The sequence below is a fragment of the Myotis daubentonii genome, chromosome 2, assembly GCF_963259705.1.
Source record: "Myotis daubentonii chromosome 2, mMyoDau2.1, whole genome shotgun sequence".
Classification (NCBI taxonomy): domain Eukaryota; kingdom Metazoa; phylum Chordata; class Mammalia; order Chiroptera; family Vespertilionidae; genus Myotis; species Myotis daubentonii.
In genome coordinates, this window is record NC_081841.1 from 100,819,090 (window position 1) to 100,840,902 (window position 21,813).

General features: G+C 43.1%; 1 protein-coding gene across 3 annotated transcripts in view; it reads left to right on the top strand.

Moving 5' to 3' along the window:
• ATP8A2 (ATPase phospholipid transporting 8A2) overlaps positions 1 to 21,813 on the top strand; it is a 680,267-nt gene that overhangs the window by 496,106 nt on the left and 162,348 nt on the right. For all 3 annotated transcript variants that reach the window (XM_059684018.1, XM_059684019.1, XM_059684020.1), the window contains 3 exons: positions 12,491 to 12,552; positions 13,351 to 13,407; positions 15,206 to 15,313. In XM_059684018.1, the coding sequence (XP_059540001.1) occupies positions 12,491 to 12,552; positions 13,351 to 13,407; positions 15,206 to 15,313 (227 nt within the window). The remainder of the gene's footprint in view (positions 1 to 12,490; positions 12,553 to 13,350; positions 13,408 to 15,205; positions 15,314 to 21,813) is intronic.

Below are 21,813 nucleotides of genomic sequence, written 5' to 3' on the forward strand. Positions count from 1 at the left end.
AAGAATCTTCTCAAAGGAAGTAATATTTAAGTTCTTGAAAGATGAGAAGGGTGCAATCAAGTGGAGCAGAGGAAAGGTGGGGAGAAAGCATCCCTGGCCAGGACCAAGCAAGCACACAGAGCCTGCACTGAGGAGGAACCTGAGGAGGCCGTCAGCAGTCCAGCTGACCCTTGAACAACACGGATGCTGACCCCCTAGAGCAGTCAAAAAACCACGTAAACTTTTGATTCCTCAAAAATGTATTTACTGATAGCCTACTACTGACTGGAAACCTTACCAATAACATAAACAGGCAATTAACACCTATTTTGTATGTTATATGTATTATGTATTGTATGCATGCAATAAACTAGAGAAAAGAATATAATTAAGAAAATCATAAGAAAGAGAAAATACATTTACAGTTTTTGTTGAAAAAATCCACATATAACTAGACTCATAGTTCAAACCTGTATTCAGGGGTCAACTGTCTTTCCAATGGGTGGAGGTGGGAGTGGAGTGGGGGCTGGATTCTAGACTTTATTCAGCCTGTCATGAACCTTTCAGGACACTGAGCATCCCTGGCCTGGACAGTAAATGTCATCGGCACTCCCCTCTTTCCCTGCCCTTGTGCAACTATAAACCAAAACATGTCTCCACACATTTCCAACTTCCCCTCTGGGGTCAGCACAGCACCCCTTGTCAAGAGAGCTATGGCAGGGGCGGGGGGCAGGGGGAGGAGTATGGATGGTGGGAAGGAGTGGCTGGAAAAGGGGGTAAAGAAGTTAGGTGATGATAAGGTCACAAAAACCCAGGTGAGGACTTTTTCTCAGTGAAGGGTTTAAGGTCACAGAGTTACTTGGTGGAGTTTGCACGTGTAAGATTGGCAAGAGAGCATGGGGTTATGGGGCGGGGGGGGGGTAGGGGGCGGGGGAGGAGTCGTAGAGAAGTCAGTGGTGGAAATCAAGAAAGTCTGCAAGTTTGAAAAGACTGAGATATGGCAACTGATTGGATTTCTTATTTGTGGGCACTGATTGACTGCCCTACGTACACATGAGTTCCGTTACACTTACAACTGCCATTTAGAAGCATGCGTTCACCCGCCCCCAGAGTAGCATAGGAGCACGGCACCACTCTGAGACAGCCTGGGGCACGTTTGAAGCATTGAAGGGGATCTTGGTCTAATAGAAAGTTGCCTTTAGGCCTCCCTCTGTCCTCCCAGTCCTGCCTGAAGCTGTCCCTCAGACACTTGCCCAAACTCAAAGCCTGCGGAGTTTTGCTTGACTGGGCACCACGGTCACAAGGGTAGCTTCATGTCATTGTTTCATACTATGTGGGTTGTGTCATAAAGACAGTGAATTTTACCAAAATTCTCTCCTCACTGTCCATGGTGAGAGTCTTAAGTACATGTCAGTGCTGTTCACTTGGGCACATAATTGTTGGGAAGAAATCTTTTTGAGAAGGTGTGAGTACATTGTTCATTCCTTAGAAAGCTTCCAAGAATTTTGCTTTGCTTATTTTTGCATGGTTTTGGATAGACTTTACAAAGCACTCCTTTCCTGATGGAGTTTGTGATGATTCATTTCAAGTTTCAAAATAAAGTTTTCCACTCAAGCAATTCAGTAAATCAGATTTCTTCCAACCATCACAACTTTACGGTTACTCCCATGGCCTGCCTGCAGCTCCCACCCTTTGATCTGAACAGTGAGTATAGTTTAAAACCAGAGAAGTCACCTTCATAGGCACCAGAATTCATCAGGAGCCTTGATTTCAGGCCACACTTAGGTTTTCCATTGGTGTATTCCATCTGCATATTTGAGCAACCCTCCTTGAAGAGGAATGTGGTTATTGGCAAAAGAATGTAAAATCAGTTTTCATTTTTAAAAAAGGAAATTTTCCAATTTTTCTTGATGAAATATAAAAAGGAGGTGATCGGAAAGAGACTACTGAATACTTACTAGCAGAAAATAATTTTTTCAAAAATATGTGTTCTGCTGAAACCGGTTTGGCTCAGTGGATAGAGCGTCGGCCTGCGTACTGAGGGGTCCCAGGTTCGATTCCGGTCAAGGGCATGTACCTGGGTTGTGGGCGCTTCCCCAGGGGGGGTTGTGTAGGAGGCGGCTGATCGATGTTTCTCTCTCATCGATGTTTCTGACTCTCTATCTGTCTCTCTTCCTCTCTGTAAAAAATCAATAAAATATATTTAAAAAAAAATATGTGTTCTGGATTGCTCACAGTCCATACCCTTAGAACCATTCCCACCCACTTCCAGACAAAAAAATACCATATGGATACTTATTATATTGGCACTAATTAAGCAACAAGGTTTCTCAACATTTTGGGAGAATTTTATACTTTTTAATAAATATGCTACTGGAAGATTAGGCATGTTTTATAAACTGAAATAATGTACATGCATAAAATGAAACATGGTGTACTTCTCTCTGTGGCCTTATTGGGTCATTTTAGCTTGAACTGTTTATGACCTAAACCTGTTACTATACACTTGGCTGTTTTATATCATGTAAACCCTGATGGTCTGCATTGTTTTACATTAAGCACAATTTGAGCAAGGCCACCATTGTTCTCTGAGGTTGCACCTTCTTAAACTCAGCATTCACTCATTATAAAGAAAAAGACAATGGCTATGTTCTTTATGCCAGGCTTAATGGTTTCTGGGCATACAGTCACGTGTATAACAGGCACATTCCCTGCCCTTATGGAACTTACACCTAGGGCAGGCAAGCTTGCACAATGAGAAGTATTGCAAAAGAAAAAGGTCAAGGTCAAATGTATGTATGCCAAGGAAAGCTAGCCTGGTCCCATTGAGTTTTAAGGCTTTCTTCCAGGACGATGTGACAGCAGAGTTAAAGGATGAGCATCAGTGAGCCAGGTAAAGAGTAGAGAGAAAAGGGATGTGGGATAGCCTGGTTGAGAGAGTGATTTCAAGTGCAGAAGGCATATGTGGATGGTGGTGGGGAACACAGTGTGAGAATCAGATTGCCTTGGGATGACAATGATGGAGACAAGGACATGAGACCTCCCAAGCTTTGGGGGATTTGTGAGTCTTTGTATTATAAGTTTAATGGAAGCCACTGATAAGCAGAGAGCCATATTTCTGGTTTATTTTAATGTAACCACACTGGGAGGATGATTGTTGGAGTCCAGGCTGGCTGCTGCCTGGTCTACTGTAGTGACAACGGCAGTGGAGAGAAGTAGAGGGACTAAAGGGCTGCTTTGGAGATAAAGTTGGAAGAATTCAATATCACATTAATGAATCTTCCCTAATCTACCCAATTGTAATATGTTCTAAACCAGCCGTGGGCAAACTACGGCCCGCAGGCTGGATCCGGCCCGTTTGAAATGAATAAAACTAAAAAAAAAAAAAAAAAAAAAAGACTGTACCCTTTTATGTAATGATGTTTACTTTGAATTTATATTAGTTCACACAAACACTCCATCCATGCTTTTGTTCCGGCCCTCCGGTCCAGTTTAAGAACCCATTGTGGCCCTCGAGTCAAAAAGTTTGCCCACCCCTGTTAAACCCTTCAAAAGTGTAGGCTGTTGCAGTCACAAAGTTTACCAACAAAATACTATATTTTAAAGTCAGGTACATGAAACCATAAATTGACATTTTGTTCCCCTTTAATTCACTGACCGTACTGTGTACAGATTTTAAAAGATCTAAAATAAAGATCCAGAGATGAACATTGAATGCTAAATGAGGGGGGAGGGGGAGAGTGGGGAATAGTAGCTCCACGTGGCCTCTGCCATCTGGAAAACCTTCTGAGAGGCCAGGGCCGAGCGGAGGACGCTCACAAAATCCTGCAGCATATAGATGAGTGAGTGGAACTTGCTCACTAAAAACTAGAAAGACAGGGCACTCTAGGAGCTTTTTGATTTATACAAACGAAACTACAGCTTATAAATCTAAATAACTAGTATAATACACTTAAAATAAGACCAAGTTTCCAAATTCAAAATACATTTTTTTTTTTTCTGTTTTGACATGCTTTAAACACAGTGGACTGGTAGATACAGCTCTGGAGATGTCCTGCCCACACATCCATAGCACTGCTGTTTGGAAACACAGTTTGGTTGGAAGGGCCATTATTTCCATTCTGTTAAATATTTCTTAGGTTTCAGTGTCTCTTTTAATAAACTCTACATTACATGTATTTTAAAGAGTTGGATTTAGTGTAATGTTATAAGAAGTGTGAGCCAGAGTACCCAGATTTGACCCTTATAACTTTATCAGGAAGTTGAATCAAGGTGTGTTAGCCAGGGTGGGAATAGCTGCTACAACAAACAATCCCAAATCCCAGGGGCTTACCCAGTAAAGGCTTATTTCTTACTCATGTCACTACCAAATGGAGGACTGCATTGTTCATAGGTGTAGTTACCATATTCTCTGTTTTTCTGATGCTCTGACATTAGGAGCCTTGATCCTGGAGAGACTATTCCTCCCAGGGTTAACAAATTCCTAGAGAGAGCAAATTACTTCCTTGCAAGATCAAAGCAACCAGCCTAGAACCCACACCCCCACCGTCTCCTTTATCAAACTCCCACACACCAAGCCAATATCCTCCTGACCTAAACCCTGGGGCCAGGAACCAGACAACTATGGACTGCCTTAAACCCAGTGCCTGAGGAAATTATTAAACTATTTAATCCTAGGCTAACACAGTGTACCTACCCTGCCCTGCCCATTTCCTTCCTTGAAAACTGTAACAACGGCTCTGGGCCATGCTCTCCCCTCTGCCTCCTTGACCAACCCTGGTGCTTCTACATGTAGCCCTGCATGGTGCCTCCTGTGCCTCCTGTTTCTGGGGATCTATAAGTATAAATTTTTTCCTCTTGACACTCATTTCCATGTGTGCGTGTCTTACTGTGCCTGAGTAAAATAAAACTGGGTCCAATTCAATACAATGGGGCTCCATTTAGTGCATGGCCCCTGAGTTTACCCTCAGCCTTAACACTGTAAGGGAGACAACCAGGAGCAGCATAGCTTGTTCTTAACCGTCTCTGGCAAGAAGTGAGCCATCACTTCTGCTCATGTCTGAGTGGCAACAAGTAGTTTCAGGGCTCCAACTGGGTACCAGGGACTGGGGAATGTTATTTAGCTGGGCACCCGAGCATAAGCAAAGAGTCTATGGCCTCATAAAGTGGCTGTTTAACATTGGCAATTGAGTGTACTTTCCATCCTCTTTACTTCCTTTTAAAAATCTATTTTTAGTAAACAAGTGAAAAAAGAAAAATATTGAAATTTGAGTTTCATATTCATCAGAAATGGCCATAGAGAAGAGAAAATCTAGCAAAAGGCTTATATAACCAGGAACTTAACCCAACGTTGGTTATAAATGTAATTATAATCACTAACACTTGAATAAACTCTACCTTTTATAGACTCTTTCCGATATTTTTTACTACTCTTTACAGAGAAAGGAAAAAATAAATTTTCTCTTCATGAAAGCATAGTGTTGGAAGCAGAAAACCTCATTTCAGTTATTGTTCAGGCAGTACAAGCATTTGAACAGAATGGGTTCTAAAAGTTTGTAAATTTGTTATGTGAAACTTGGAATACATTTTCACTGTTGAGATTAATCTAAGAGTAGCTGGTTGGCATTGTACCTCCTCTGAACCTCTGGAATCTTAAAAGGGCCCAGAAGTGAGGTCGAGAAAGGCAGCCTGATAATATTCAGGAATTGGGGCTGCTCTGAACAAGTGCTTCTGAAAGATCTCTAAGCAAAAGGGCAGGAGAGGGAAAGCAGGAGATGCTGGGCATCTGCTCTCCAACCCAAATTCTTGGCACATGCCTCGATGTCAAGGGAATGGTGCCACCTCCGCCTTAATTCTCCCCACTGAGTCACATGTGCTCGAGCTTCCTGTGGTGGTTAGTTCATGTGCTCCATGGATTCTTACTACATTCAAAATACACCTATAAATCCGCCCCATCTGTTTTCCTGATTATTAAATCCGATCCTCTCTGACTGTACTGTGCTATGCTATAACGTTGTCTTCAAATTTTGCTTTTTGTCAAAACCATTTCTGAGTAGATTTTTGTGGTTTAGCTGGGTAATGAGGTAATGTTTTTAATGAGCATTTAATTGAAATGGCATCTTTATAAATGTCATCAGCCTAGCCCTTTGGAATATTCTGAAGTAAGTTCCTTGATCATTCTGTCTGTTAGGAAAATGAGACATACTTTTCTTACAAACCCTGGGTTTTCCCGCAGTTATTTTCAAAGAGGTTTTTGCATGCAGCATTTTGGGCTGCCACTGCTAATGTGGAGGGCTATGTGGTTTTGTCCCAATTGTCCACAACAGTCTGTGTCAGTGACTGTGTTTCTAAACCTCATTTGGCTAATCCTACATTATGTTGGATCCAACCGGATTCTGCAAATAATATCAGCCTGGGAGAACCGGCTTAACCACTGCTGTGGGTCAGTGGATCCTGAAGCCATAGCATTACCTGAGCCTCTAAGACACACTGGCTGTAGGCAACGCCCTCCTCTCTCTTTTCAGCCCTCAGAAGGGTGAATCTGATCCTGGATTTGCAAAAGACTGACATCTCAGATTGTTCAGTTAAATGCCAACTGTTCTTGATGCAACAGGCCGTTAGTTACTCCTTCTTGCCCCTCCTCTTGCTGGTAGCCTTTGTGTGCTAATGATGGGTTTGGTCAGGCTGGTTAACATAAGGAAACAAAGGTTTGGTGAGATCACAGTTCTCCACATGCACTTTTGGTGGATCTCTTTTATAGGGACCTTCTTAGAGCCTTGCAGGGTTTGGCACCTGCTGACCTCAACACCTGGCACCTAGCACCTCAGCCCCACCCCACCTCGGCTGCTCACCATCCCATTGGGGCAGGATGGAGTCAGGCTGGAGCCCCCCTCCAGACCTCTATGCAGGCTGAGTCCCTTTTTTCACTGGAATTGCCCTTTCCCTTCTCACTGCCCCCTTGCTCCCAAATATCCATCTATCCCCTCCCATGCTGCTTTGTCTGAAGTAATGTTCTTACTACATTTACATATGTGGGGTGGGATGATGTTTGGAAGGCTGGCTTGGGGAACCTAACTACTGACCTTGGTTTGGGGGTTCTTTTTCCTCTATCAAAAAACATCACTGGAATTTTCAATATCTGACTAAAATTAAAACAGCTTAACTATAGGAAAGATACTTTCCTGACAAGAGTGTTGGAATCACCACAGTACTGTTAACACTAAGCAAAGTGGGAAGAAATAATTTAGCAGAAACAACCTTTAGGAGTAAACCTGGACAATCAAAGCAGGCTTTTCCAGGCTGGGGTTACCAGCAAGCTGTAGCTCATTAAAGCATTCATCCACAAATGATTTCATAGGACTTCTGATCTCTCCTTCAGGGGTATGCTATTGGCAAGTTTTAACAAGGAATGATACCCACAGGGATTTGCCTCTAAAACATTTGAAATATAACCTGTAAGAGAGAAATCCATTCCATGGGATTTTCTGAGCCAGGGTGTACAGAGTGGTAACTTGTGACTTGTTTAGAAGATGCATCTTTTCAGAAGTGCTTGGCATGTCCCAAACCTCAAGTTGGTTTGGGAGTTCCTCCTCCAAGGAATAAATTATTTCCAGATGATATTAGTTTGACTGGGACAGGAGACACTCTTTCCTAAGCAGAATACTAAAATGTGATGGTGAGTTTTCCTTCTGAAATGAACTAAAAGGTTAGGTTAATTCTGTCTTTATTACAGTTAGTTTAAGTGTATTTAAATGACCTCAAGGTCAACATTTTATTTAATGGCAGTAGCACTTTGCTATCATGACAAGTAGAAATGAATGCATAATAAAACTTTAGAAGCTACCTTTGGGAAGGATCCTTTGGTTTCCCCACATGTTCCTCCTGCCCATGCCAAACTGCCCACAGAGTGTTCAGGGGTCTTAAGGGTCTCCATGGAGGCTTTCTCCTCCTAAGTGAGCCATCAGTCCTGTTGGTAATCAGAGTTTACCCCTTTTGAAGGCCACCAAGCATTGAGGGATTTTTAAATTAATTGAAATATAAACAACTATAGCAGCCAGTGGCTACCATGTTGGTCACAGCCTGCACACCACCAGTGCCACCCTCCTGGGAAGATTGCTATAATCATTCCCATACCAGCATTGCACTTATTGTTACTCCGGTTTGGGTAGTCCAAGATCTGTTCTCCCATAAAAGCTAGACTATTTTAAGAGCATCACTCATACCAGTTTACTCCCTGTTCAGAATCCTCCAGTGATTTCCTATCACAATCCTAATATATAAAAACCCAGGGTCCGTAACAACCACAGATTCAACCGACCAGAAGTCACTCCTGCAGTCAGTGCTGGGTTGCCATGGCTGCCATGGCGACCCAGCACTGACTGCTGCTGCTGCTGCTGTGGGTGCTGCGACCCAGCACTGACTGCCAAGGGGGCTGAGGATCAGGCCTGGAGAGAGGCCTGAAGAAAGAGGCAGGGTCTGACCCATGGCAGCTTTTGATCAGCCGTTGCCTCTCTCTTTCTCTCTGGGCTTCGCCAGCAGCTGCACCTCTGTTTCTCTCTGGTCACGGTGGGGGGCTGCTGATCAGCCCCACCTCTCTGATCAGGCCCAGAGATAGGCCTGGAGACCGCTGACTGGCTAGAAACCGACCAATCATAACCAAATCTGGGTGAAGTGCGAGGAGCCAATGTCTGCCTAAGAGGTGGAGCTTTTGACACTGACTGGCATATAAACCGACCAATCAGAACCTAATCTGGGTGAACTGTGAAGGCAGAACCCAAGGTGGGGGGTGAGGAGGGATTTTAAGGGCAACAGCTGTTTGGTGTAAGGTGTAAGAAAGCAGTTCAATTTTTTAATGACTGGTTTGGCAGTATAGTGCATATGGCTGGCTATCAGTCCAGATATAGGGATTATGTATTTTTGTCTGCAAAGAGCATCTCCTCCTGCTGAAAAAGGCTTTCCTCCTCCCCCTATTTAAGCAATCCTATCCTATATAATCTATCATACTAATAAAAGGGCTAATTAGACTGGGTCGACCGGCCATCTTCCGGATGTCAACTTCCTTACAGACAAAGCCATGATGGTGGGGGCCGAGGCAGAGAGGGCAGTTGGGGGCAAGATCAGGCCTGCAGGAGAGGGCAGTTGGGGGCAATCAGGCAGGGAGAGGAGAGTAGTTATTATTGAGATCAGGCCAGCAGGGGAGAGTTGTTGGGGGTGAGATCAGGCCATCAGGGGAGGGTATTTGGGGGCAACCAGGGCGGCAGGGGAGGGCAGTTGGGGGTGAGATCAGGCTGGCAGGGGAGGGCAGTTAGGGGTGATCAGGCAGGCAGAGGCAGTTGGGGGCGAGATCAGGCCGGCAGGGGAGGGCATTTAGGGGTGATCAGGCAGGCCGTCAGAGGCAGTTAGGGGCGATCAGGCAGGAAGGCAGAGGGGTTAGGGGCAATCAGGCAGGCAGGCAGAGGCAGTTAAGGGTGATCAGGCAGGCATGCAGGTGAGCGATTAGGAGCCAGCAGTCCCAGATTGCAAGAGGAATGTCCAACTGCTGGTTTAGGCCCGATCCCTGTGGATCGGCAGTCAGACATCCCCAAAGGGTCCCCAATTGGAGAGGGTGTAGGATGGGCTGAGGGACCCCCCCCCCCATGCACGAATTTTGTGCACCAGGCCACTAGTCTTTATACATAAAAGCCTAAGAGACCTTTACAACTAAATGACCAGAACAACTGGTTGCTATGACACACATTGGCCACCAGGGGGCAGACACTCGATGCAGGAGCTGCCTCCTGGTGGTTAGTGAGCTCCCACAGCAGAAGCGCCGCTCAGCTAACCAACCCGTCCCAGGGCCTACCAGCCCAGTGGCAGCCACTCACTCCCTCAGTAGTCCTGCAGGTCCAATATCCAGAGAACAGGCCAGGCACCGATGGACCAGCACCGCTGGCATGATTCCGACAGCACTGCTGGCCTCCTGAAAGTCGGCCTCAGGCACTGTGGCCGCTTCCCCTCCCTAGATGCTCCACAAGGAAGAAAGGATATAAAAGCAGCCGCCAGGTGGCTCCTGACAACCTGCGTGAATGTCAGGGGGATGGATCCGGATCCCGGGCCGGCAAGGGTGTCCCACTGCCTGCCCAAAGAGCTGATCACATCCTGGCCTCCCCACCCCCCTGGGGACCCCACCCATGCACTAATTCGTGCACCAGGCCTCTATTTAACAATATGGTAAAACCCCAACTCCTTGCCATGGCCTACGTTAATTTGACCCTTCTGTCTAAGTATTTCCGAGTTTCACCAGCCAAACTGGTCTTTGTGATGGTCTTTGAGCTCATCTATGTGTCTATATTCAGACTGTTGGCAATTTCTCTCTGCTTGGAATGCTCTCCCCTTAGATATTCATTTAACTCACCCCTTCGTACTGCTCAGATCTTCTCAAATGTTATCTTCTCAAAAAGATTTTTCCTGAACTCCCTATCTAAAAGAGCAACCTCTGTCATGCTCTGTTCCATTATCCTACCTTATATTTCTTTATAGAACTTACTAGAGGCCTGGTGCACAAATTCATGCATGGGTGGGGTCCCTTGGACTAGCCGGTTATTGGGGCCGACCGGGGCTGGGTGGGAGGGTACGGCCAGCCAGGGGGAGGGACTGAGGGAGTTTGGCTGGCTGTGGGAGATTGGCTGTGGGAGCTCACTGACCACCAGGGGGCAGCTCCTGCATTGAACATCTGCCCCCTCTAGGTGAGTGCACATCATAGCAACCAGTCAACCTGTCATTGGGTCGTTCAGTCATTTAGTTGCTTAGGCTTTTATATCTATAGATTACACCTGACATTTTATTGCACATGTATTTGTGTTTATGTTCTGGCTCCCTCACTATAGTGTGAGCTACTTGAAGGCCGGGACCTTGTCTCCCCATTCCCATAATAGTACCTGGCATAAAGTAGACTTCAAATAAATATTTGTTGTATAAAGAAAGGATATTGTTACCTCTTTCAAGGCTGTAATCTATATTAGAATCAAATAAATGGTCCCCTGTCTAATCTCAAGTGTTTCTTTATTGAGACATGCTTTTAAAATGTCACATTTAGCCCTAACTGGTTTGGCTCAGTGGATAAAGTGTCAGCCTGCAGACTGAAGGGTCCTGGGTTCAATTCCAGTCAAGGGCATATGCCTGGTTGCAGCTCAATCCCCAATAGGGGGCATGCAGGAGGCAGCCAATCAATGATTCTCTATCACCATTGATGTTTCTGTCTCTCTCTCCCTCTCCCTTTCTCTCTGAGTCAATAACACTTTATTAAAATAAATAAAAATAAAATGTCATATTTATTATTAAAACAATCTTAGGGCCATTTACTGAAAAGTAAACCTCCACAATTTTGAATAGCTATTTGGTAATACATCAACTTGTTACCTTCTTGGTTAATTTAGCCTCTCCCTTATTTTTTTTAACTTTTCCCTTCCTTTTTATTTATTTATTTACTTACTTACTTACTTATTTATTTATTTATTTATTTATTTATTTATTTATTTATTTATTTATTTATGTTAATCCTCACCCAAGGATATTTTTCCATTGATTTTTAGAGAGAATGGAAGGGAAGGGGAGAGACAGAGAGAGAGAATGTGAGATAAATGCATTGATTGGTTGCCTCCTGCAAGTGGCCCTGTCAGGCCGGGGTCGAGCCTGAAACTAAAGTAGGTGCCCTTGACTGGAATTAAACCTGGCACCCTTCAGTCCATGAGCCAATGCTCTATCCACTAAGCCAAATCAGCTAGGGCTCTCTTTCTTCCCTTTTAATGAAATCCTACCTAAGCTTCTAGTCTCTCTTTACCACCTCCTCTCCCTAAGCTTTGAGATCATTCCTTTTAAAGTCTGTGGTCATTGTCTCTCTCCTCTTCCTCCTCCTCCTCCTCCTCCTCCTCCTCCTCCTCCTCCTCCTCTTCCTCCTCCTCCTCCTAGGATAACCCTATGTTCCCCACTCTAGAATCAGGAAGAAGGGCATGCCCTGGTGCTAGGTCCAGGGTTCCAGGATTACCAGATTCTACCTGTGGCGACACTTGATTATTATGGTGTTTTAGAAAACTAAGCAGATTTTAATTCTTTAATAAGATTCTTCAACAAGCACATGGGTAAATCCCTGAGCCCAATTATGTGTGGATTGAAATTCTGAACACAAAAACTCCTGTATACTTGGCCGGTAGGCCACAGGTCTGAATTTGAGCATAAAACAGAATAAAAGGAGATTGGCCATTCAAAGAAACCATTCCCCATCTTAACATAGGCTTTGACTCCTCTGGATAAAAACTGGCGTTTTCACAGCAGGCTAGCTGACTTGACTTAGATAATTCTATTTTGTTTGGTTCATTTGGAGAAAATACACAAAAATAATTCAGAAACACAGACATAATTTTGGAAATTCCTTTATGTGCTGACAAATATTTTTAAAGTTTTGCTTTTATATTCTGAGTAAAATAGACTGCAGTGCTGTCCTCCGGAGGTTAGTAGTAACTTCTTTGTTTTTCAGACACTGCGTTGGCCAACGGTCATGCCACAGACTATTTATTTGTTGGGAATATTGTTTACACGGTAAGTTTATTTCTCTGTGTACTGAGCCGTTCTTAAATAGCACAGGTGTGGACTCTGCTTCTCAAAACCCTTTATATAAAGCTGTTCTCATTATCATTTATTTCAGATCGTTAAATTATATATTTTAGAATCCTTAAAGCTCAGAATGGTTGTGAAATGCTGACCTCATTTTCTGGTGAAGATTAAGCAGGGTCACGGTTTCTGCACAATGATGAACAGATTTCCCCATTCTTTAAATGGCCATTCCAGGTCTACCAATGTGGGGGGTGGGGGGAAGTGGGGGAGGGGAGGGAGGGACACTGAAGAAGGTGATTTCTCCCAAGTTAAATAAAGAGAAAAATTAAATATTACTTGTGAGAAGACAACTACTAAAATGAGGGCTTTTCTTGAAGTAAATCTGTCTGTGGTCCCTAAAACTAGCCCCTAGGGCAGCGGTTCTCAACCTGTGGGTCGCAACCCCTTTGGGGGTCACACGACCCTTTCACAGAGGTCACCTAAGACCATCGGAAAACACATATATAATTACATATTGTTTTTGTGATTAATCACTATGCTTTAATTATGTTCAATTTGTAACGATGAAATTGGGGGTCACCACAACATGAGGAACTGTATTAAAGGGTCGCGGCATTAGGAAGGCTGAGAACCACTGCCCTAGAGCATTAGCACTGAGATGGCACTTGCCCAGTGCAGCTGCCTTGGAGGAACTGCCTCGGAGAGGATACTTGGGGTGCCTCCTGGAAAGTAACTAACTCACGAAGAATAATACCGTCTCCCAAATGCCTCTTTCCTTCACAGTATGTTGTTGTCACTGTTTGTCTGAAAGCTGGTTTGGAGACTACAGCTTGGACTAAAGTAAGTTTTCTCTAGAATTATTTCTCTATTTACTCTAGATATTTTTCCTGGTATGATACTCTTTTTAAGCCTTGGAAAAACAGTAAGCAATGTCCAACTGTCTTATTTTATTTTGCACGTAAAAATGTGGTTTGATCTTTATCAGGGCAAATTTGCAATCCAAAGTTTTCTGATGATTCATTTGCTTGGCACTTAATAAAGCTCTATTAACAGTAATCTCATTTCAAATATATATGCACATTGTAAAAAGAAAATACAAAATACAGGCCAAAAAGGAGAATTTTTAATTTCTATAACTTTACCATCAAGAGATATATGACCACTTTGCTATATGACTTTCTAGACTTTGTTCTATGTGTTTTTAAAAGATAATGCATTATAGAACATAGAGCTTTGTCATCTTTTTCACTTAAAAATACATTACAATCATTTTCCATCCCTTGGGGTATACTACTATAAAATCATTGTTCATTATTAGAGTATTAAGTCTTACCAATATTCCATCACTTATTTAATTAGACCCCATTTTAGACATTTTGTTTATTTCCAATGTTTGGAGATTATACCATTAGTTTCATGATTGTCTGTCACTGCTGTTTAAATAGGCTCCTAATTCTGTGCTGAGACAATGGGAATGAGTGGGAGATTAATGTCAAAACAGGGAATCTCTTAAGAAACAATGGCAATTAATCCAGGTGAGAGGAGATAGTGGTTTAGCCTGAGACTTTAAAGGAGGAGGTAGTAAGAAGTGTTTATTGGGGTGACGTTGGTTCACAAAATCATACAGGTTTCAAATGTGTAACTCAACAGAACATGATCTGCATACTGCACCAGGCACCTACTGCCCCAAGCAGTCTCTTTCTGTTCCCATTTATCCCCCCTTTGCCCTCCTGCACCTACCCTCACCACCTCCTTTTCCCTCTGGCTATCAACACACTGTTATCTGTTCTATGTTTCATATATATGTTTTTTATACCTGCTTTCATCCACTCCCCTACCTCCCCCCATTTCAGATACCTGTCAGTCTGTTCCATGTATCCATTGAGAATCATAATATTAAGAGGACAAATAAATAATTCACAACTCAGTAGATGGTTAAAGGGGCATCATAAAATGTAATACCCATTCCAGATTTTTTTAAAAAGTTACAGTATTTGGAAAATGAAAAGAACAATGCCTCAAAATGGTAACTAAAAACATATTATTTGTTTTGTCTGTTCAGTATTCTGTTACTAAACTAATGAGACCTTGTTTTATATAGCTCCAAATTGGAGCAACTGGTGAGGAATAAGACGGGCCTTCTAATACTATGGGTGGATCTGGAGCAGCCGTGGGCAAACTACAGCCCACGGGCCAGATCCAGCCCATTTGAAATGAATAAAACTAAAAAAAAAAAAAGACCGTACCCTTTAATGTAATGATGTTTACTTTGAATTTATATTAGTTCACACAAACACTCCATCCATGCTTTTGTTCCGGCCCTCCGGTCCAGTTTAAGAACCCATTGTGGCCCTCGAGTCAAAAAGTTTGCCCACCCCTGCTCTAGAGGAAGATCAGCTGTGGTGGCCAAATCACCTTTGTCTTCAGGGTAGTTTGGAGCCACTAGTCATCTGAACTCATTGTTAAACATTTGGAGACAAGGAAATTGGAAGAGTGAATTCTCCAATGACTTCAGAGTCGTACGAATCTTCCCATAAGGAAGGCTAGCTTGGACACAGAGGTTGTGCAGCTGGTGGAGTCAGGTGGCTCTCCTGTGCCATTGGGGCGGCCCTGCCTGAGTATGTGTTTTCTTCTGCAGTTCAGTCACCTGGCTGTCTGGGGAAGCATGCTGATCTGGCTGGTGTTTTTTGGCATCTACTCAACCATCTGGCCCACCATTCCTATTGCTCCAGATATGAAAGGACAGGTCAGTGCTACTAACTGTGAGTGGACTTCCTGTGTCTCATGAAATGATCCTTTCCTGTGTGGGGGCTTTCTGTGTCTCATGACAATGATGAACTTCAGGAGAGTTGGTGTGCCTCTTGCCATAGAAATGTATCAGGAGGGAAACAAACCAAATCAAAGCATCTGGAAGTGGTTGTCCAGTCCACAGAAATGGCATTTGCAATTTTAACTGTTGTGAAAATTATCAACCTAAATCCTCTGACCTACCCAGCATGTCCACATTTCTGTAATGAATTCTGTGTGAATTACACACAATTCTGATGTGTACAATTCATGGCTCTTGGAAAACTAGGGATATTTGGTGTTGCATAATCCAATGAATGTGTCGATTTTTGTTTTGATGTTAAGTGTGTATTTATACTCTGGTTAGTTAATAATTAGTCACCTGTGAAAGATAAATCTAATATCTCTATTAACCAGATCATTAATTAGTCAGAATATCTCATTGTTCATCTCTTGAACTAAAGAGACTGTGATTGAAGATTTTTACACTTGTTTCCATTTTTTTTTTCACAATTTCTTTATATTTTCATTGTCCAGTGTTGGAGATTGAGCCATCAATAATGACAGACTGAATCTTAGAATTCCCCAGTATGGGGTCTGGAGAGAAGCTTGACAATCCCAGGTTCTACACCTCCTCCATGCCCAGAGCCAGCACTCCTACTTCTAATCTATTCCCTGGGTCCTTAGGACCCTGAGTTTCTTTCCCGAGCAGCCGAAAGCCCACTTCCCACGCCTATCTGATTCTATACCTAGTTCCAGGCCAGGGTGAACACCCCTGGGCCCAAGGGGCTGCTATTTGCAGAGGGTGTGCACTGAGCCCGTTGGACGTTAACACTGGTGTGCACAAACATTTTCATGAGGATGCTTGTGCTGTAGGACAGGACCAAGGGTAGGAAGAAAAGGACTGTGGGTCAAGGGCTTCCTCTGTATCCACTGGTGTTCCTGGCTCAGGAATACATATTTTAGGGGCAGGCCTGTACATGGCACACATGGCTGCTATAATCTTTGCCTCACTTACTCTGCAGAAATGAACCAAAACTCCTGGGTCTGCCCCAGTCCCAGTACACGTCCAGCAGCTGTTTCATGTAAAATAATCCAAAGGTGGCATTGCTTGTCTCTTTCAATTGGTAAATCAATTAGCTGATGTACCACAAGGTGCCCGGGTGGCTGCCTTTGTAGATGGGTGCTCAGAGGTACAGACATTTCCCCCTGGAGTGGGCTTCTATATTTTTAATGCATCTTTGCTTTCTGTAAGGAATAAACACAAACACATACACATTCTTTTTCAAATCCAAGTGACAGAGGAAATTACAGAGCAGTAAATGGATCGAGGAGATTGTTGTATAGCAAAAGGAGCATTTCCCAGCAAAGACACTTTGTGTACATTTAAGAAAATTAAGTATATTTTTATGCAACATGGTTTGTCCCCAAAAAGCAAGTCAAGGAAAGTATTTACAACAATCTTAGTCACTTGTAATTGTCAGTATCTAGATATCTGCTTTGGGTTCTCTCCCTTCTAAGGGTGGGTGAGGCCTGACGAATTTTTTGGGGGGGAATTTTACTTGCAGGGCAATAAAAGGGACTGCAGCTGATTGCTGTAGATAGTTTCTAAATTAGAGGACGGTGACAGCTGACAGGATGGACTCAGTTGATATGTGACTGGCTAATAAAGCCAGTTCCTTTAAAAGCCGCTCCCAGTGCCAAACCAGAGACACACTCTTAGGCTGGTTGCTGATTCTCACTCCCATCAAGAGGTTGACTTTCAAAGTGTAGGGACCACATTTGCCAGACAGTCATTAACATGCCACATTTTCACTATCCAAGTTGCATGCTGGTCTGAGTGGTTCGAAGGCTAGTCTTAATGGTGAAATTTCCATAGTTGGAGACTTTTTGAAGACATTTAATGAGCTATTTCTACCACCCAAAAGCAAAGAAATTATATATTAAATCACCTGTCATTTCAGTATAAAAACGTTTTATTTTTTACTTATACCATGTCATTTAACTTTTTTGCTGGTTGGTTTGTTTTCATGAGACAAATGATGTTTTGAAATCAAACACGTCTCGCTGAGAGTGAGGCTTTCATTAGACATTGAATGAGATGATTAATGTAGTCTTCGTGTCATGGGATTTCTTAGTCGGTAATCCACTGTCTGTGTTTAAAGAGCCGTTTATTATCTGCAGTCTTTCTCTGGGAAGAATTCTGATTGGGGACAGGGTATCAGAAAATAACCTCAGAGCCAACTTTAGGACTATTTCACTTGGTATCTGATACCCAATGGTTTGTTCTTTGAAAAGTGATAGAGAATTATTTAAAAAAATGTTTAAGATTTTTAAATTGATTTTTTTTTTTTTTTTTAGAGAGAGAGAAAGGAAGGAAGAGGGAGAGAAAAACATCAATGAGAGAGAAAGAAACATCGATGTGATCAGCTGCCTCCTGCATGCCTCCTACCAGGGTTTGAGCCTGCAACCCAGGCATGACCAGTCAGGGCAAAAAAACATTTTTAACACTTTAAAAATCAAATGGGAGGAGACTGGCTAAAACTAACCTAAAGTCTAATTTTCTGCTTCCTCAAAAAAAAAAAAAAAAAAGGGGGGGGAGGAACTGGGCCCAGGTGTAATCAGCAAGAGGATTGACTTTTTGGGCAAACTGTTGAAAATATGCCCAAGCCATGTTCATCCCTTTGGTTCTAGGTTGATGTTAGGCCAGTGATGGCGAACCTTTTGAGCTCGGCGTGTCAGCATTTTGAAAAACCCTAACAACTCTGGTGCCGTGTCACATATAGAAATTTTTTGATATTTGCAACCATAGTAAAACAAAGATTTATATTTTTGATATTTATTTTATATATTTAAATGCCATTTAACAAAGAAAAATCAACCAAAAAAATGAGTTCGCGTGTCACCTCTGACACACGTGTCATAGGTTCGCCATCACTGTGTTAGGGACTACAGGTTTGTGTCCCTTAAATATATTGAGGTCCTACCCCAAAGGTGATATATTTGGAGGTAGGGTCTTTGGAGGTAATTAGGTCTTGAATGGGGTTAGTGATCCGACAAGAAGAGACCAGGGACTAGCTCACATTTTCTGCCATGCAAAGATACAAGGAGAAGTTAGACGTCTGCAGCCTGGAAGAGGGCCCTTGCTAGAACCCTAATATCAGACTTCCAGCCTCCAGTAACGTGAGAAATAAATCTCTGTTACTGATAAGTCAGTCAGTCTGTGATATTTTGTGATAGCAGCTGAGCTAAGACAGTGAGTGCTTAGGAGGGAGGGGAAAAGTCTGCTTTATCATCATCGCTACCATCATCATGATCATTATTTTAAGAATGTTTCTGGTTATTTTTATAAACCATTTTTGTAGCTTATGAAGGAGCAGGTTTTTGGCAAATAAACATGGTTCCTTTGAGCTCTAGAATGAAGCTAGTGTCTGATGGCAAAGGGCATTTCTCACCCAGGAGCCGGAGACAGACTAACACACCAGACGTTATCTATTCATAACATCATAAAATGTTGAAAAGATGCATTGTTTCTGCTGGGGTTTCCTAAACTAATTTGATTAAATATTTCTTTGTCTCATTCATTATATTTGGAGTTTTTCTCACGAGGGGGAAGGCAGGTTTTCCCTGAGGGCAGAGGGAAGGAAGGCTGTAGAAGGAGAGTGATTTTCCACTGTCAGAGTCTCTATCTTCCCTAAAGCACCTCAAGGTATGGTGGGTGAAACCCAACGAGACAAGGAGCCAGGAAGTCCCAGGGAAAGTTGCTGAAATCAAAAAAGTCATCTGTATACTTCCTCTCCCAAAAATATGCAACATTTGTGGGATTTTAAGGAACACCCTGTTTTTCCATTTTTCTAGGCCTAAGCCAGGTCTAAAGTGAATTAAAAACTCAAGTTATGTCTCTCCTTGGGATAATACCAAAGTCCTCAGCTGGGGAAAAAATGTGTGATGATCTTTATCTGTAATAGGGGACCATTTGTTTTTCTTTCTGCAAATAGAAAAACCATAGGTAACAAGCTTGTCCATATCGGGTCCCCAAAGCCAATGCTTGAAGGTGAATGACAAATTCTTTTAGTCCAAAGTCGTCTGCTGAAGTAGAGCTTTGAATTAGAGAGATGAGGAGACCTTGACTTAAAACTGGATCAGAAAATATGCTTGTATTTTCTTCATGAGCTTTTCACTTTAGGAGTGTCTGAGGAGATGCCATCTTATTTGACCTCTGTTTGAAACTCAAGCGACCTGCCCCAACTAGTTTTGTAACCTTTAGTAAATCATTTAAACTGCATTGAGTTCCTTATCAGCAAAGTCAAAATAATATCACCCACCCTGATTACCTTACAGGCTATAACAAGATAACCTGTGGCAAATGTATAACATGCAGACTCTTATTTTCCCTGGAGTGATCAATTATTTTCAAGTTTTTATAAATAGAAACATTGTGATTTAAACTTCCAATTCTTGTTGGCCATGGAATTGTAATTTTTTATAGGTTCTAGGTGTGATGTTTCTCTTTAAACTCCATTGACCTCCTGCATCTGAATCATCTGGGTTGCTTGTTAAATGACAAACTCCCCTCCACCACACACACAAAAAAAATACATAGTTACAATACACACACACACACACACACACACACACACACACACACACACTGAATCAGAATCTATGGGTGTGGAGTCCCCACCTCTGATTTTTAATAACTCTCCAGGCTATATTTCACTTTAAATTTGAGAACCACTGCTCTAAAACACCTAGCATATTACTCCATGACAGTGTAAGCCAGTTCTGGGTGTTATAGGAGAACATGGTATATTTAAAACATTCACAACCGACGTATCTCTCATGAGCGGTGGTTATGTAAGACACGACTGGTAGCGCCAGTGACTGCTTTTAAGGCATCTAGCTTTCTAAATAGAGGATTATACCGAAAGACATTACATCGTTCACCATGGAAAAATACTCCTCACCAACATTGGTGCTTTTCCTTTAAAATTCTTTTCATTGCTAGTAAAACAGGAGGGAAAAACTTTCACTTCAAAGCCTACAAACTGCGAACTCTGTCTGCAGTGCCAAGCTCCAGGCTCCAACCAGTTTCTGGCATATGTCGAGCTTTTTAAAATCCTAAATACAGGAATGGATTTGCTTTGGAGTTTTATATACACACTTGTGTATACACAATGCAAATCCCAAGGGACTAAAAGCAAACAGGGGGAGGGTTGCCGTTTGCCATCCTTGAATCTTCCCTGAACAATTGCCTTCTCCTGGACTGTGCAGCCCAGTACGAACTCAGGTCCAGGCATTTCCCACATGCAAAAAAAAATAAGTGATTTTGCTTCCAAGTGGCTTGTGCTCTAGGAGGTAAGCTGACACATACTGGTAACGGTCACGACTATTGCTGTCTTTGCTCCGCTATGGTTCCAGAACGTCTCTGCCAGACAGATGCCTGTCTGAGGGCCAGGAGAGGATGTGTCCTCGGGTTAACTTTCTGTGGGGTGGGGATATGGCCATCCTCCTCCACTCTTTCCTAAGGGGCCCAGTTTGCCTCCACATACCACTCCTGTGCAAGAAGCCCAGCACCTTAGGGAAGTCATTTCCACCCCAGAGTCCGGGGAGAGTGTGACCCCGGCCCCGTGCTGTACTGAGTGGTTCAGAAACCCTGAAGGAGGTGCGAGGAGACATTCGCTGGGGTATTCTGAGAAAGAAGCATGTTTGCTCCTGAAGGAAATCCATCGAAGAGGTGGGCTTCTCTTGTGTATGACATAGTTGCTATGTGGTGCCTGGAGTTGTTCAGCCACAAGGAGGGAATCCAGAATCCTACCGCTGCTGTGAAAGATGGAAGAGAAAAACAAAAAGCAAAACAAACCTAATAAGCTCTTATGGAGCCAGCGGTGAAGCCCACCCCGAGGCAGGCTCGCCAGGCCACACCCCCTGCACACGCTGCCTGTGCTTTCTGAGCAGCAGGTGCCCAGGAAACACTCTCCGCCCATGTGGATGCTGGGTGTTTCTTTGATATTCACAAATATAAAACCTTGGTTGGCCAGGCTCCTGGTGGAGTGGCTGCGACTTCCCAAGTCTGCTAGCCATCAGGCTATGAACCCCAACACTTGGTCGCTGGGGAAATCGCGTAGGGTGATGCTTGGTGAAAACCAGATGTCGAATAAATGTCAGTCTATTCTCCTTATAATGTTAAATTGTATCTGAAGTGACTTACCCTGCAGGGTAAGAGAATATTTAAAACATAAATGTGGAGTTAGAAGGCATCTACATACTTTAGGTTTGGGCAGCAGTCTTCTGCCCACGCCACCCCCACGCCAGTAAAGCAGGCTTCAAACAATGATCACTTTCAGTACGTTGTGGAAAGCCTTAATTTTTTTGTCCCTGCTCTCCCTTCCCCCTGCACAGTTTCTCCGTGCTGGCAGTTTATTTTATTTTGGCTTCTTGTTTCAGGGATGCTGTGGG